The 12,580-nt window shown below is 40.6% G+C and overlaps 1 protein-coding gene across 1 annotated transcript in view; it reads left to right on the top strand.

The window, feature by feature from the left end:
* ADGRA1 (adhesion G protein-coupled receptor A1) overlaps nucleotides 1-12,580 on the top strand; it is an 816,325-nt gene that overhangs the window by 325,172 nt on the left and 478,573 nt on the right. Inside the window, exon 7 of the mRNA XM_030202995.1 lies at nucleotides 8,889-9,102. Coding sequence (XP_030058855.1) covers nucleotides 8,889-9,102 — 214 coding nt within the window. The remainder of the gene's footprint in view (nucleotides 1-8,888; nucleotides 9,103-12,580) is intronic.

Consider the following 12,580-nt stretch of genomic DNA (forward strand, 5'->3'; position numbering starts at 1 on the left):
AGTATTTTATAAACCTCTATAGTATCTCCCCTCAGCCATCTCTTCTCCAAGCTGATGAACTCTAATCACTTTAGCCTTTCCTCTTAGGGATGTTGTCTCATCTCCTTTATCATTTTCTTTGAGGCAGGCGACCTGCGCCAAAACATGGCTTTGTGTCGGTCTGTTCAGTTGTGGAGCTTTATCAATACTCCATTAGACAGGGAAGAGGAAGGGTGTGAACAACCAGAGGGGGAGGAAGAGCTCTAGCCAATGGACATAGACGGGCCAGATTCAAGCAGTGAAGGGAAGCTTGGGGAGATGGACATAACAGAGGCAGGTGAACAGAAATAGAGGGGAAACTCCCCTTAACTTCACAGAGGAAGAGATGGAAACTGAGATACGTTCCTAAACATTGCACTGGTTTACTTGCAGAGCTCTGTCCTAAGTGCTCTGTTTCATTTTGGTTTCAGTGGCAGAGTGGATGGTCAGTATGCACTGGAGACAGGGATATACAAGCTTCAGAGCTGGATTTTTTTTTTATTGTTGATTTTTTTTTCTGGAACATCATGGGAAGACAATTTTGGGACTTTATAAGTTGGTAAGGAACTAGTAATCTTATGAAAACCAATTTTGGACTTCATACGGAGCTGAAGGAATGTTAAGCTACAAAAGGAGGGAGGAAACCCCCAAACACCATATGGGTATATGCCCCATATCCCAGGAGGCCCTGAGAGAGGGGATCTCTCAGACAAGGCCATATATATGGAGATGGGAGACCAGTATGCTGCAGGGAGATTCTGCCACCTGAAGCTAAGGCTGTGTTTTGTGGGAAATATATAAATGAACTGTTGGGGTTGGGGGAAAAGTAACTAATTCACTGAGACTGTGTTGGTGAATGATACAGCTGGGAAAAGTGGAGTGGGTTTACTGGGACAAAGTCTTGGAAGCACTGACCAAGATACTGCAGGGTTGAATTGACTGATAGTGCTAAGACTGTGTTCTGTTATGAGACATTATAATAAAACTCATGTTACTCACTGCTAAGGAGTTTCTTCTCCGAACTTGTGTTGGGGGTGCAAGGATACTCCTGATACTCTATATAAATCGACTTCTACTGCAACATTTTTCTTTAGCTCGGGGTATGAGATAAGGGAGTCCTTTGTCCTCTTTACTTTTTATGCTGATGCTGGAATGATTATCCATGAAAACTGGAACTTATGGAAGGTGCAGGGATTATATAATTTGTCTATATTGTTTTATTTCTCACAGGCCTCCAGATTTCACACCCCTAATTATTAGATCTTATTGAGACCTCAGTTTTTATGGGGATCATATTAATTGGACAAAGTTGGAGTGTCTTCTCATGAATAACTTTGTGAATACAACCCTGTTAGCCAGGCAGAAAAAAAAGGCCTTTTTTACAAGTGCGCTGAAAAATGATTCTGCGCGCGTCTAAAACCCACGCCTACACTACCGCAGGCCATTTTTCAGTGCGCCTTTGTAATAGGACCCCTAAATTAGGTGCAAATCCCCCTTATTCTATAACACATAAATTGCAGGCATGCCCCTGACCCGCCCATGCTCATCCCCTGGCCACACCTCCTTTACAGCTCCACGCACTAGAATTTAAATGCATCTCTTTATAGAATACACCTAAAAAGATGCGCACAAATTCTAATTATTGCCAATTAGTGTCAATGACTGGTACTGACTGGTCCATTATTCAATTCATTTGCATGCGCAAATTGGATGCGTGGAGAAAAAGTGTTCCTGCAATATTTTACTAAAAAGAATGCCTGATAAAGACAGTTGTGACACAACAGATATTTTTCAAACATAGAAACTTATTTTACAATAAGCGAGCATGCAACAGCAAAAGATAAGTAAGCACAATTCCGATGACTGTGAATGAATTACATTGCAAGATTTCACACTTTGCACTTTACACAGGTGGTCCTTTTTGTAAATACGTGGAACACACCATAAATTACAGCAACCAGCAAAGTGGACGGGATTATCAGGTTGTAACTTCGGAAACAAGTGTGTCTAATCCTTCACTTCTTGGCTGCTAAGAATTCTTGTTCCACTTCTCATTCCAGTTACCATGTGAAAGCAAGAAGATTATCAGAAGCAGACAGCTGAGGATTAACGTTACAAATCATTTTTAAGTACACAAGAAGAATGAAAAACAGATGAGCTAAACCATACATATAAATGCATCACTAATACATCATTCGGTTGGGTTTAAACAAGTCTCGCTTCCAAATTGGTTTGGGGTTTTGTACAGTTCTTAGTATCTTGGCCAACCCCAAAATTCAGAAATTGTAAGAGTTCAGTGTCATAAAACTGTCCTCCAGACAAACTATAAGCCAGGAGCAGATTTAGTACATAATCTTTTGGCATGCTTTTTTTGTCCTCTCAGGAACACGTCAGTAATATGAACATGGATTCCTAGCATGCCTAAAGTTAGGCAGCATTGAATTTCCTACCCCTTCTAGTTTGACATAGAACTATAAACTATGTTTAACCTACAGAGAGTGTATTTCACATTTTTTAGTTGAAAAGCTTGGTCAGAACACTTTGTACTGTTTTCATGCCTGAACATGTTGGAAAACTGGAAGGGGTTCAAATTAGTAAAGATGGTTCAGGTCTGATTTACTGAGCCTTTCATCTCTTCTGTGTCTGTAGGCAAGGGCTGTGATAAATCAGGTCCTTTTTTTCCAGAAGGGATGGGTGACTGGATAGGAATGTACCATGTTACCAGTGCCGTTCTTCATTATGGCCGCTACTGTATGTTGTCCCATCTTCAAAAAAGGCTGCATCGTCAAAGGGGACCTCCTCACACAATTGCCCGTTGCACCATTTGTCTGGTACTTATTAGAAGTTCAATGCAAATGTTGCCATCTGTTTCAAGTCTCCTACATAGACTGAATTTACAGACTTAAGCATAGAATAGCTGTCTATGCTGGATGTGTATCTTGGCAGAGATGAGAATTGAAATAGGCACTTCATGCTCAATTCTTAGAATATTTCTTCCATTTTTTTTGTCTAAGTAAAGCTCCTTAGTCATATGTCTTCCATAACAATGCACGTTATTTAGATTGACTCATAAAAGATTGATGCTCCTTTTCATGCTCTACTAGTTATTTCCCCAGTGACAGAATGTGTCACAACACCAGTGAACGGTTTCTAATGAAAAGCAGTGTTCAGCACCACTTCTGAAATGTCTTGCACACACCAGCTTCTGGTTCTGAATTAGGCATTTTCACCGCAAGCAAATTACTGACATGATGGTAGTAGTGTTAACACATAGCATTGTTTTGCATGGGTCATATTACATCAGCAGCTGGCTGGAAGTTGTTTTTAACCAAGTTAAATAATAATTCACATGAACAGTATTAATAATTCTGCAATACAGCGTTGCACTAGGGAAAGAACTTTTTCAGAAGGATCTAACTTGGTAATGAAGAAGTCTTGTGGATATATCCAAGGATTAAAAATTGTTTCCCTAGCCAAGTAGCTTCACTACACAGCACTATTTAGCCATTCTAAAGGATAATTTTACAAAACCCATGTGCCGAGCATGTGTGTAAAATGGCATACGCATGCATATAAAGGATTGTGTATTTAGCACTTCTTTATAAAGGGGGCAATGAGGACATTGCATGTAGACATACAGCTATAAAAGGGGTGTGAGGGGGTAATTCTGCAAAGTGGGCACTAGCATCAATGTGCCAATTATGCATGCAAATGGTTAGGACAATGACATATACTTGTTTATGTATGCACATGCGTGCATAAATGCCAAAAATTCTGCATAAGTGCTGTATGGGTATATATCCAGGAGGACAACTTCTAATATGTATTATATATATATATATTTGTTACATTTGTACCCTGCGCTTTCCCACTCATGGCAGGCTCAATGCAGCTTACATGAGGCAATGGAGGGTTAAGTGACTTGCCCAGAGTCACAAGGAGCTGCCTTTGCCTGAAGTAGGAATTGAACTCAGTTCCTCAGGACCAAAGTCCACCACCCTAACCACTAGGCCACTCCTCAGGAATTTAGCTGACAGAACACTACTAAATAGCAATTATTCTGGACTCGTGTCTAGGGGAAGCGTACCTCTTTGGCCCAATGGCTAGCTAGCTGTGCTGGAAAAAGGAACAATGCCACAGATGGAATATATATATATATATATATATATATATATATATATATATATATATATATATATATATATAGTTCTGAAGCAAAATGCCAAGCAAAATACAAACTAACTTGCTATAAAAATAGATTATCACCAAAATATAGATAATGATATATGATTATCCTAATGGACTAACTAAATGAGTGATTACACAACCAATCACAATACTGATAGCCTAATGATTATTATGAGACCTTACACCACATGTCTTATGCAAAATACAGAGCAGCTAAATTCACAGACCATAAGTCATGACATAAAACCCATCTGTCTCAGACAAAAGCCAAGGACTAAGTATCCCCATGACCATAGGTAGTATATCCTGTTATCTCACCTTGCCGTCTGTGGCAGACTTCCAATGGTAAAGAAGTGGATTCCTCCTCTGAGACTCAAGCTGAAGCCTCAGCGAGTCTCTCAGTCCAGGAATAAGTCCGAGATCTGTATTCTGGATGCAGATGACACAGTCATTAGGTAAGGCCGTATATTGTAGCTGAGCTAGCCTTGTGAGTTTGTTACAAGGTATGCAGTTCACTGGTGTTTAGGAAATCAGTCCCTTGCTCTTTCCGAGACTTCTATTCGCCTGCCAGTCTTCTAGTCCTCTCTCTTTTCTTCCTCTTCTTCAGACCAACTTTTTGGCATCCATGGGTCAGATGATACCTGTGGACCAATCACAGACAGTGTAATAATGTCCAGCCAGCTTCATGGTCATGAAGAGAGCCTTTGTTGTAGCCATGAAACTGTTATCGATGGCATGCAAACCTCCCTGTCTGATCCCATACTCCTGGAGCCATGTGTTTCTCTCTGCTCCAGTCTTCCCAGGAGATAACTGGGTTAGTTTGCAACAAATAATATGTCCTTGGATGAAGTCATCATGGTATACTCAGCAGTAATTTTCCTTTTTGTAACCAAGCTGGTTTCTGATGGTTACTGATGCATACAGGCCACAAGCTGTAAAATCCATATTGTTATAACAGAATGGACGTATAGGCCAAGACCAGCAAAGGTGAGATCTCAGGTAAATACTCCTACAGTGCTATTCTGTAAATACACTCATATTTTACATATTTTTTTGGATTTTGCTCACACCTTTTCAGTATTAGCTCAAAGTGAGTTGTATTCAGGTACACTAGGTATTTCCCTGACCCTGGAGGGCTCACAATCTGTTTGTACCTGAGACAATGGAGGGTTAAGTGACTTGCATAGGGTCACAAGGAGCTGCTGCGGGATTTGAACTGGTCACCTCTTGATATCCAGACCTGTGCTCTACCACTAGGCCACTCCTCCATGCCTATATTCTCATAGTATATATGTTAACCATGGAACCTCTTTGGACTTTAGCAACTGCATAGCCACCACAAACCAGACCCCTAGAAGTCCATTTTGCTTGAGCAGAACCTCTACTATTTGGTTCTGAGAATCCTTCAGGGCCAGCCCACTTTCTGTCAGAATGGTGATCTTCTTAGTAATCACCACCACCAATGCATCCACTTTAGAAATGCAGAGAAGTTAGTCCAGATCTTGAGGAAGAGAATACAACCTATTCATTACCTTTATGCCCTTCAAAACCAACTCAGAAACCTCCCACCCTGCTAAGATCATCTATGAGAGATCCATGGAAGCAGAAAAGTTCTGGATGTGTTGCACAGATACTCATCTGCTATCTTTTCTGGCACCACTTTGGTAATCCAAAATGCAGAGACTACCTTATTTATAAAGGAGGACAACTTCTCATGATTGAACAATCTAATGACAGGGGATCCATCCCTTTACTCAGGGGAAAGCTTCCCCAGTTCTGGTGAGAGACTACCTAGGGGACTCACCTCCTCATCTGCTTCCCCACATTCCCAGCTCTGTTCCAAGACAGAGGCCAGAATTGGAGCCAGATCCATATCTGTAAATTTACTGGACATTTTGGGATGCTATGACAGTTTGTGCTCTCCTCAGAAGGGCCCTGAAACCCCCCATAGAGACCCCTCATGCAACTTGTCTGCTGCCAAGGCATTTGAAGGCATTCCACCAATGTCTACAAAAGTCAGGGCTCAAAACCTGCAGCAGAACTCCTAAGGGCCAAGCTAGAAGCTGTAGGCTCCCCCAAGCTTACCATATGATAAGCCTGCTCCAACTTATGCTGAATGAGAACCATGTGTGGCTGCTATTCTTGCCTGTAGCAGACATCAACAAAATTGGGTCTCTTTCAAGCCACACAAAAGCCAGCAAAAGTGGCACCTCAGAGCCATGATCCATAGTGATGCTTAATATCTCTCTGTCACAATCAGAGCAGAAGGAGACAGGCACACTGCTCACACATCAGCTCTTGCAGACTCCACAGCACCAACTACCCAGTGTATCAGATTCCCTCCCTCAAGTAGGCCTGTACCCAACACTTACCCTGGAGTCCCTCCACCTAAGGAAGATCTCCTCTGGTGGCCCTGTCCTGCATCTTTGCTTCTCTTCTTGATTTACTGGCCTTTAAAATCAACTTTACAGCTCTGTATTCAGCCAAAGTGTTTCTTCCTTACATATACTTTATGCTTCCCCCCTAAAGATTCTGCAGAAGGAAGGGAGGGCAGGAAAGGGAAGGTGCAAAGGGCTACTCACCCCTCTTGCCAATGGCCCCACAAAACCACTGCCAGACAAGCTAAACCAAGCCAAGACTGGAGGGTTTAAGATTTGGGCTATGGAGGAAAAGTTCCCAAGCTCTGTCAGGGCAAAGGTCCATTCCACACAGCCACGTATTCAACCATGGGCACAAGCCACAGGCTGTGCCCTAGGGAGTCAGGCTCCAAAGAAGAATTCTGCTGTACTAGTTCTGGAGGCAGAGAATTCTGGCAAGTTCCAGGCTGCACCACTTCTTATACTGGAAATATCACTGGAAAACTTAGAGTCTCTGCTTCCATCTGCTGGTCGGGTGGTATAACCTGTCAGTCTGGACTGGTCTAGCAGGATAAGGAATATATTTGGTAACCGATGCATGTACTTGTGAACTCTACCCATGGTCTGCCAAACTCTACCTCTGTTCAAGCTTACCAGCAAAGTACAAACTATCATCTCATGGCACATATGATGGTACATATGTGCAAAGACAACATTATAAAATTATCCCCTCCAGTGAAGAACCTTAATGATTCAGTTGCTGCAATTTGAAAAACTAGATACCTGAGATCTAGCCACGCCAATGGGGAAAAAATTACAACAAACTTGTGAACCATTTTGGACATCTCTATCACCTTTGGCCTGCAGCAGAGTATTCAATATGTAAAAGTGTGATCTTGTTTCAGAGGCGAAAAAGTTTTGGGTCAGTGGGGATTGGGGGAGGGGGAAGGAGATGCAATATATTAATCAGAAGCTATGATGGTATTGAATTGTTTTCTATGTCTCATATGTTAGTACCCATTGCTATTATTGTCCTTATGTATCATTTGAATAAAAATACTTAAACATAAATTTATCCCCCTATATGTTGCTATTGAACAATGATGGGATACAGTTCTTTGGTTTTGCAAACATTACCTCTGCTGCATTTACAGCCCATTTGAGGCTCAAAGGAAAAGCTGACCCAATGTAGCAAAAAATGGTAGCAGAATAAAAGTTTACTAAAAAAAAAATTAAGACATGAAATTTATGAAAAGAAATTGTATCTCTGTGGGCAGAATATTGTGCCCCTAAGGGCATTGAATAGATTGAAGTGCTGATATAAATAACTCTCAACATCATAGCGCATAGTTTTCAAAACAGCTGGGCATCCTTAAGTATTTAGCAAATGTGACTCTGATTCAAGCAATAACATGCCATTTCACTGTAAATAACAGATTACAGCACAGCAGTACTTGCAACAAGCACAGTAACAGGCATCACTGATTGTATCCTGAACCATGAATGTTTCAGAAGCATTTCCTTCAGTGGGAAGCCATATATTATTACAGAACACAAAAAAAAAAAATAAACAAGTTGAACGATGGACTCAGTTGCATTTTGGCAGCTGTTAGGGCCTTTCAGTTTGTTTTCTGAAATATGATTTCAATATGTATGCAGACTCTTTTGTGATAAAGAATATATTTCGACATGTATAGATATACAGTAGCTCATCATTAAAACTGAAACATTTCAGATTGAAACTGGAGGAAATTTCTGAGCTGTTTAAAAAGAATTGTTTATGATATGGCATATCGATGTATTATTCTTGGAAAGCGGCTTACTGACTACTGTTGTGTTTTAGGAAGGCAGTGGGTAGATATGAAAATGTTTAATAAACATTGTGTGTGTGTGCTTGTCTCTCTATAGATATATAATATTGATAGGTATCTATAGATAACTTGTTTATACTATTCTGGGAAAGGTGGAAGGACAATATAAAAGAGACAGACCAATGGAGAGATGGATCAACTTGACAGGGATGAGTACCACCTTAGCAGCAATCAAGCATATCAGAGAAAGCAGATGCTCAATCAGAAAACTATCCAGAGAAACCCTATGATTCAGATTTGACTCAATGCCATTTACTCATTATCATCACCATTATCTATCTGGATATCCAGAGAGGGAGAGGGAGAGAGAGAGACAAAGCCAGAGAGGTTTATCTATCTATATGGTTTTCCTAAAACACTACAGTAGTATCTATGAAATACAGTCAATGACATATATCTAATCCATATAACATAACTACATAAAACAGAGCATATTTTGATTTCCTATTTGCAGATGGCCCACTGGAACTTCCTTTCTTTCAATTAATACCGTCTCAGAGACAGGTGGTTTTCCATGGTGATCGCTTACCATTGCTGTGTACTGCAACATACACTGTCAATACCACCCAGATCTATTGGTACCATGATGGTCATCTGATAGAAACTGATGAGGAGAATGGAATATTTGTGGAAGACAGCATAATACATGACTGCTGTTTAATTACACGGTAATGTATATCGAGCTTTCAGTAATGCATTGTAGAATTTGATTGAAATGAATGGTTCCTTCTGGAAAAGACCACCATGAAAGTTTCATTTTACAAAAATGCAACATTTCATTTGCTTTTTCTTAGGGAACATAAATTTTGGATACAGTTGGGTTATTTTTCCCTACCCTAGGCACAGATGTATCTGTAAATATTTTTAAGCATATTTTTTTATAATCTTTGGAGGTCTCATTTCTTGATTATGTATGTCTGCCTTTAGAGATGTGCATTTGAATCAATTGCTTTGAGCAATAAATCAATTTGGGAGGAAAAAAGATTTTTAGATAAAACATTTAGAACAAGTTTATGAAAATGAAATGGAGAAGAAGAATGCAGAAATCCTTTTAACTCAGTTTTGGAAGGAAGATTGCTAAGAGAGCTTTTTCTGCACTCCCTCCCTGAGTCCAACTAGTCTCCATTTCCCTTAACTGATCTCCTGTACCCAGTGCATCTTTTCTAGCAAAAAAGGTGCCGGTACTCAAATGCTAGGCCACCCTTCAAGGGTGGGGTGATCACTGAGGGATCCACCCCACAATAGCCAGGCCCCCTGCAACCAATCTCAGAACCTATGACAAGGCAGAATTGGTGTGTAGAGCCTGAGCTCTTTCATTAAAACTTGGGGACTAAGGGTCAATTTTAGCAGACAATGAAAAAGGTGCCGGTACTCAGTACCCCCAAGTACCCCCACAAAAAAAGCCCTGCCTGTACCCCAATAAACAGTCAGGTTCCCAAAATGTTATACAAGTGTTCATTATTTATTCAGCTTCATCCACAGAAAGTAACATGATGCTTTCCCTTTTTCTATAAATGTAAGATCAAACCAAGATACTAACCCCCTCCCCCCCTGTTTACTAAGCTGTGATAGCAGCTGCTGCGTGCCAATGCCGACACAACCTATTCAGAGTGAATGGGCTGTGTCAGCATTAGTGCACGGCAGCCGCTAATGCAGCTTAGTAAACAGGAGGGTAAGAAAACTAGGATATTCCCTTTTTTATTTATAAGATTTTAATATAATTACATAAACAAATACAAAGAAAATTACAAAGTACTAAAAACAAGCCCACATCATGAGGGACATCCTACCTATTATAGAGAATATATGTTAACAAGGAAAAAAATATGCAAAATTACAAGTGCACGTACAAATAATAATAATGTAGAACTTCTTAACTATCCTCACCAAACCACATAAGCAAAATAATTCTGCTACTTCCTTAATAGGTTTCCCAACTGTAAAAGATTCTAGTTATAAGGGATCTACAAAACTACGATGTTTCTCATTATTCAACTACACATTTATATAGGAAGTTAAGAAAGAAGGTGGCTCCGATTGCTAACACTTTAGATTTGAGTTTCAAAAAACTTTTCTTTTTAATTGTGTGGCAAGAGAAACATCTGGAAATACAGTTTGTCCACAAAACATCAATTTTTTTCTCGCAGGACTAGGGACAACCAACCTACTGTCATTAAGAGAACATAGAGTATGCGTAGGGGGTGTATGGGATGATGAGAGATGAAAGGTAAGCTAGAAAGTATATAACACTTTATGGGTTATAATAAGAATCTTAGGGCCCTGTTTACTAAGGTATGCTAGTATTTTTAGCGCACACTAAAAAATAGCGTGCACTAGAGAGACCCATATATTCCTATAGGTATCTCTAGTGTTAGTGCACACTAATTTTTAGCACACGCTAAAAACACTAGCATGCCTATAGTGCTGCTTAGTTAATAGGGCCCTTAAATTTGATATGGTATTCGATGGGAAGCCAATGTAATTGATGTAAGAGAGGAGAGACATGATCAAATTGCTTTGCCTGGCAGATGAGATGTGCTGCTGTATTCTATAATGTTTGGAGTCTTTTTAGGTTTAATTTAGAAATTCCAGTGCAAAATATGTGATGGCAGTTCTTTAATAGTAAATGAATCTGAGGAAATCAATGTCAGGCCTCCCCCACGTCTTCCAACCCATGAGGAATAAACTGCTGTAAAGTTAGGTGAGAGACAGTGAAAAAATGAGTCTCTTCTCCTGGGAGCAACTAGGTCTCTGTAATAGCAAGCAGATCTAAGTGGTTAAGAGTTATAAGGTCGCTGATATATGCCGATTTATGTTTAAGAGAACAGCTATTTAAAAGGGCACAGGAAAGCGTCTGTTTCTATATCTGACACGGAAGTCTGAATTGGGCAGAAGACTAATTGCCTTACCTTTGACTGAGCATTCTCACGCCTAGCAGAGTGCCAGTTTTCCCAGAAGCTGGGGATTGAAGAGAGAAACAAACCAAGCATTTTAAACCCTAGGTAACCCCCTTCCATTTTCCTTCTATAACTTCCTTCTAGGTTTCTGTGCCCAAGGAATTCCTCTCCATCAGCACAAACGGGTTTCTTTTCTTCTCTCTTTTGTTAATATGTTTTTGGATTATCTGATGCAATATCCTTTATTTTCCCTTGCTGGTTCTTCTGGTGGGACTTGATCTCTGAATCCCAGCCTTAAGATGCCAGTTTCTTCTCTGTTAGGCTAGAGGGCTTTCTTGCTAGTTTGGGTGGGATTTGAACCTACAACCCTAGATTTAGGATACTAGTGTCTTATCCATTCGCCCAAATACCCTTTACCAGTGTGCTGTGAGAAAGAACCACTATTCTAATGCCCTTCCCTCCATGCACACAGGCACATAATATATTAATCAGGAGGCTGACCTTTGTCACTTCTCCCTTTCTTACCAGAAAGCTAGCCCTCTTTTCATGTGGGACTCGAACCTCCAATCCCAGGCTTCCTATTCCACTGGGCAGCAGCTGTACATCTCTGCATTACTTAAGAGAATGTTCCTAGGCTAACTTCTCTTCCCCCCATGCAGATAGCACACCTGATGACTAACCTCCCTGTCACTTCTCCTCTCAACCCAGTAGGTCAGCTTCACATCCTTTCCTAGGACTTCCTTCTCTGTCCTGTTCACATAGCTTCATTTTTTTTTCAAGCCAAGCCCTGGCTATCCTCCTTTCTGCTTGGAGCCTTGCTTTAATATACTGGCTGTCCCAAACAAGAAAGGAGCCACACCCTCCTTTCCACAGCTGGAGAAGGTTGTCAACCAACTACCTAGCTCTCCTCCATTTTGGGAATGTTTAGCGCCACCCCTTTTCTGCAGCTTGGAAAGGTTCCTAATGAGACACGCTTTCTTCCTGTACAGAAAGTGCCCATACCTACAAATCCCAGAAGACTTGATTTCCACCTAGCCTGCCTAGCCCTCTTCCTGAGACTTAATTTTTCCTGTCCTTCTCCCAGGGCTCCTCTTAATGCTGGGAACAGCTTTTTGAAGAACATCATAGTGAGGTTTCTCATTAAGGCAAGTTTTTGTACCATTTTTCTCTTTTCCAAAAATGTATTAATCAATACCAGATTTTCCTTTCTGGTCAGCCTTCTTTTTGTGTCCACATGGACCTTGATGGG

The sequence above is a fragment of the Microcaecilia unicolor genome, chromosome 5 (genome assembly GCF_901765095.1).
Source record: "Microcaecilia unicolor chromosome 5, aMicUni1.1, whole genome shotgun sequence".
Classification (NCBI taxonomy): domain Eukaryota; kingdom Metazoa; phylum Chordata; class Amphibia; order Gymnophiona; family Siphonopidae; genus Microcaecilia; species Microcaecilia unicolor.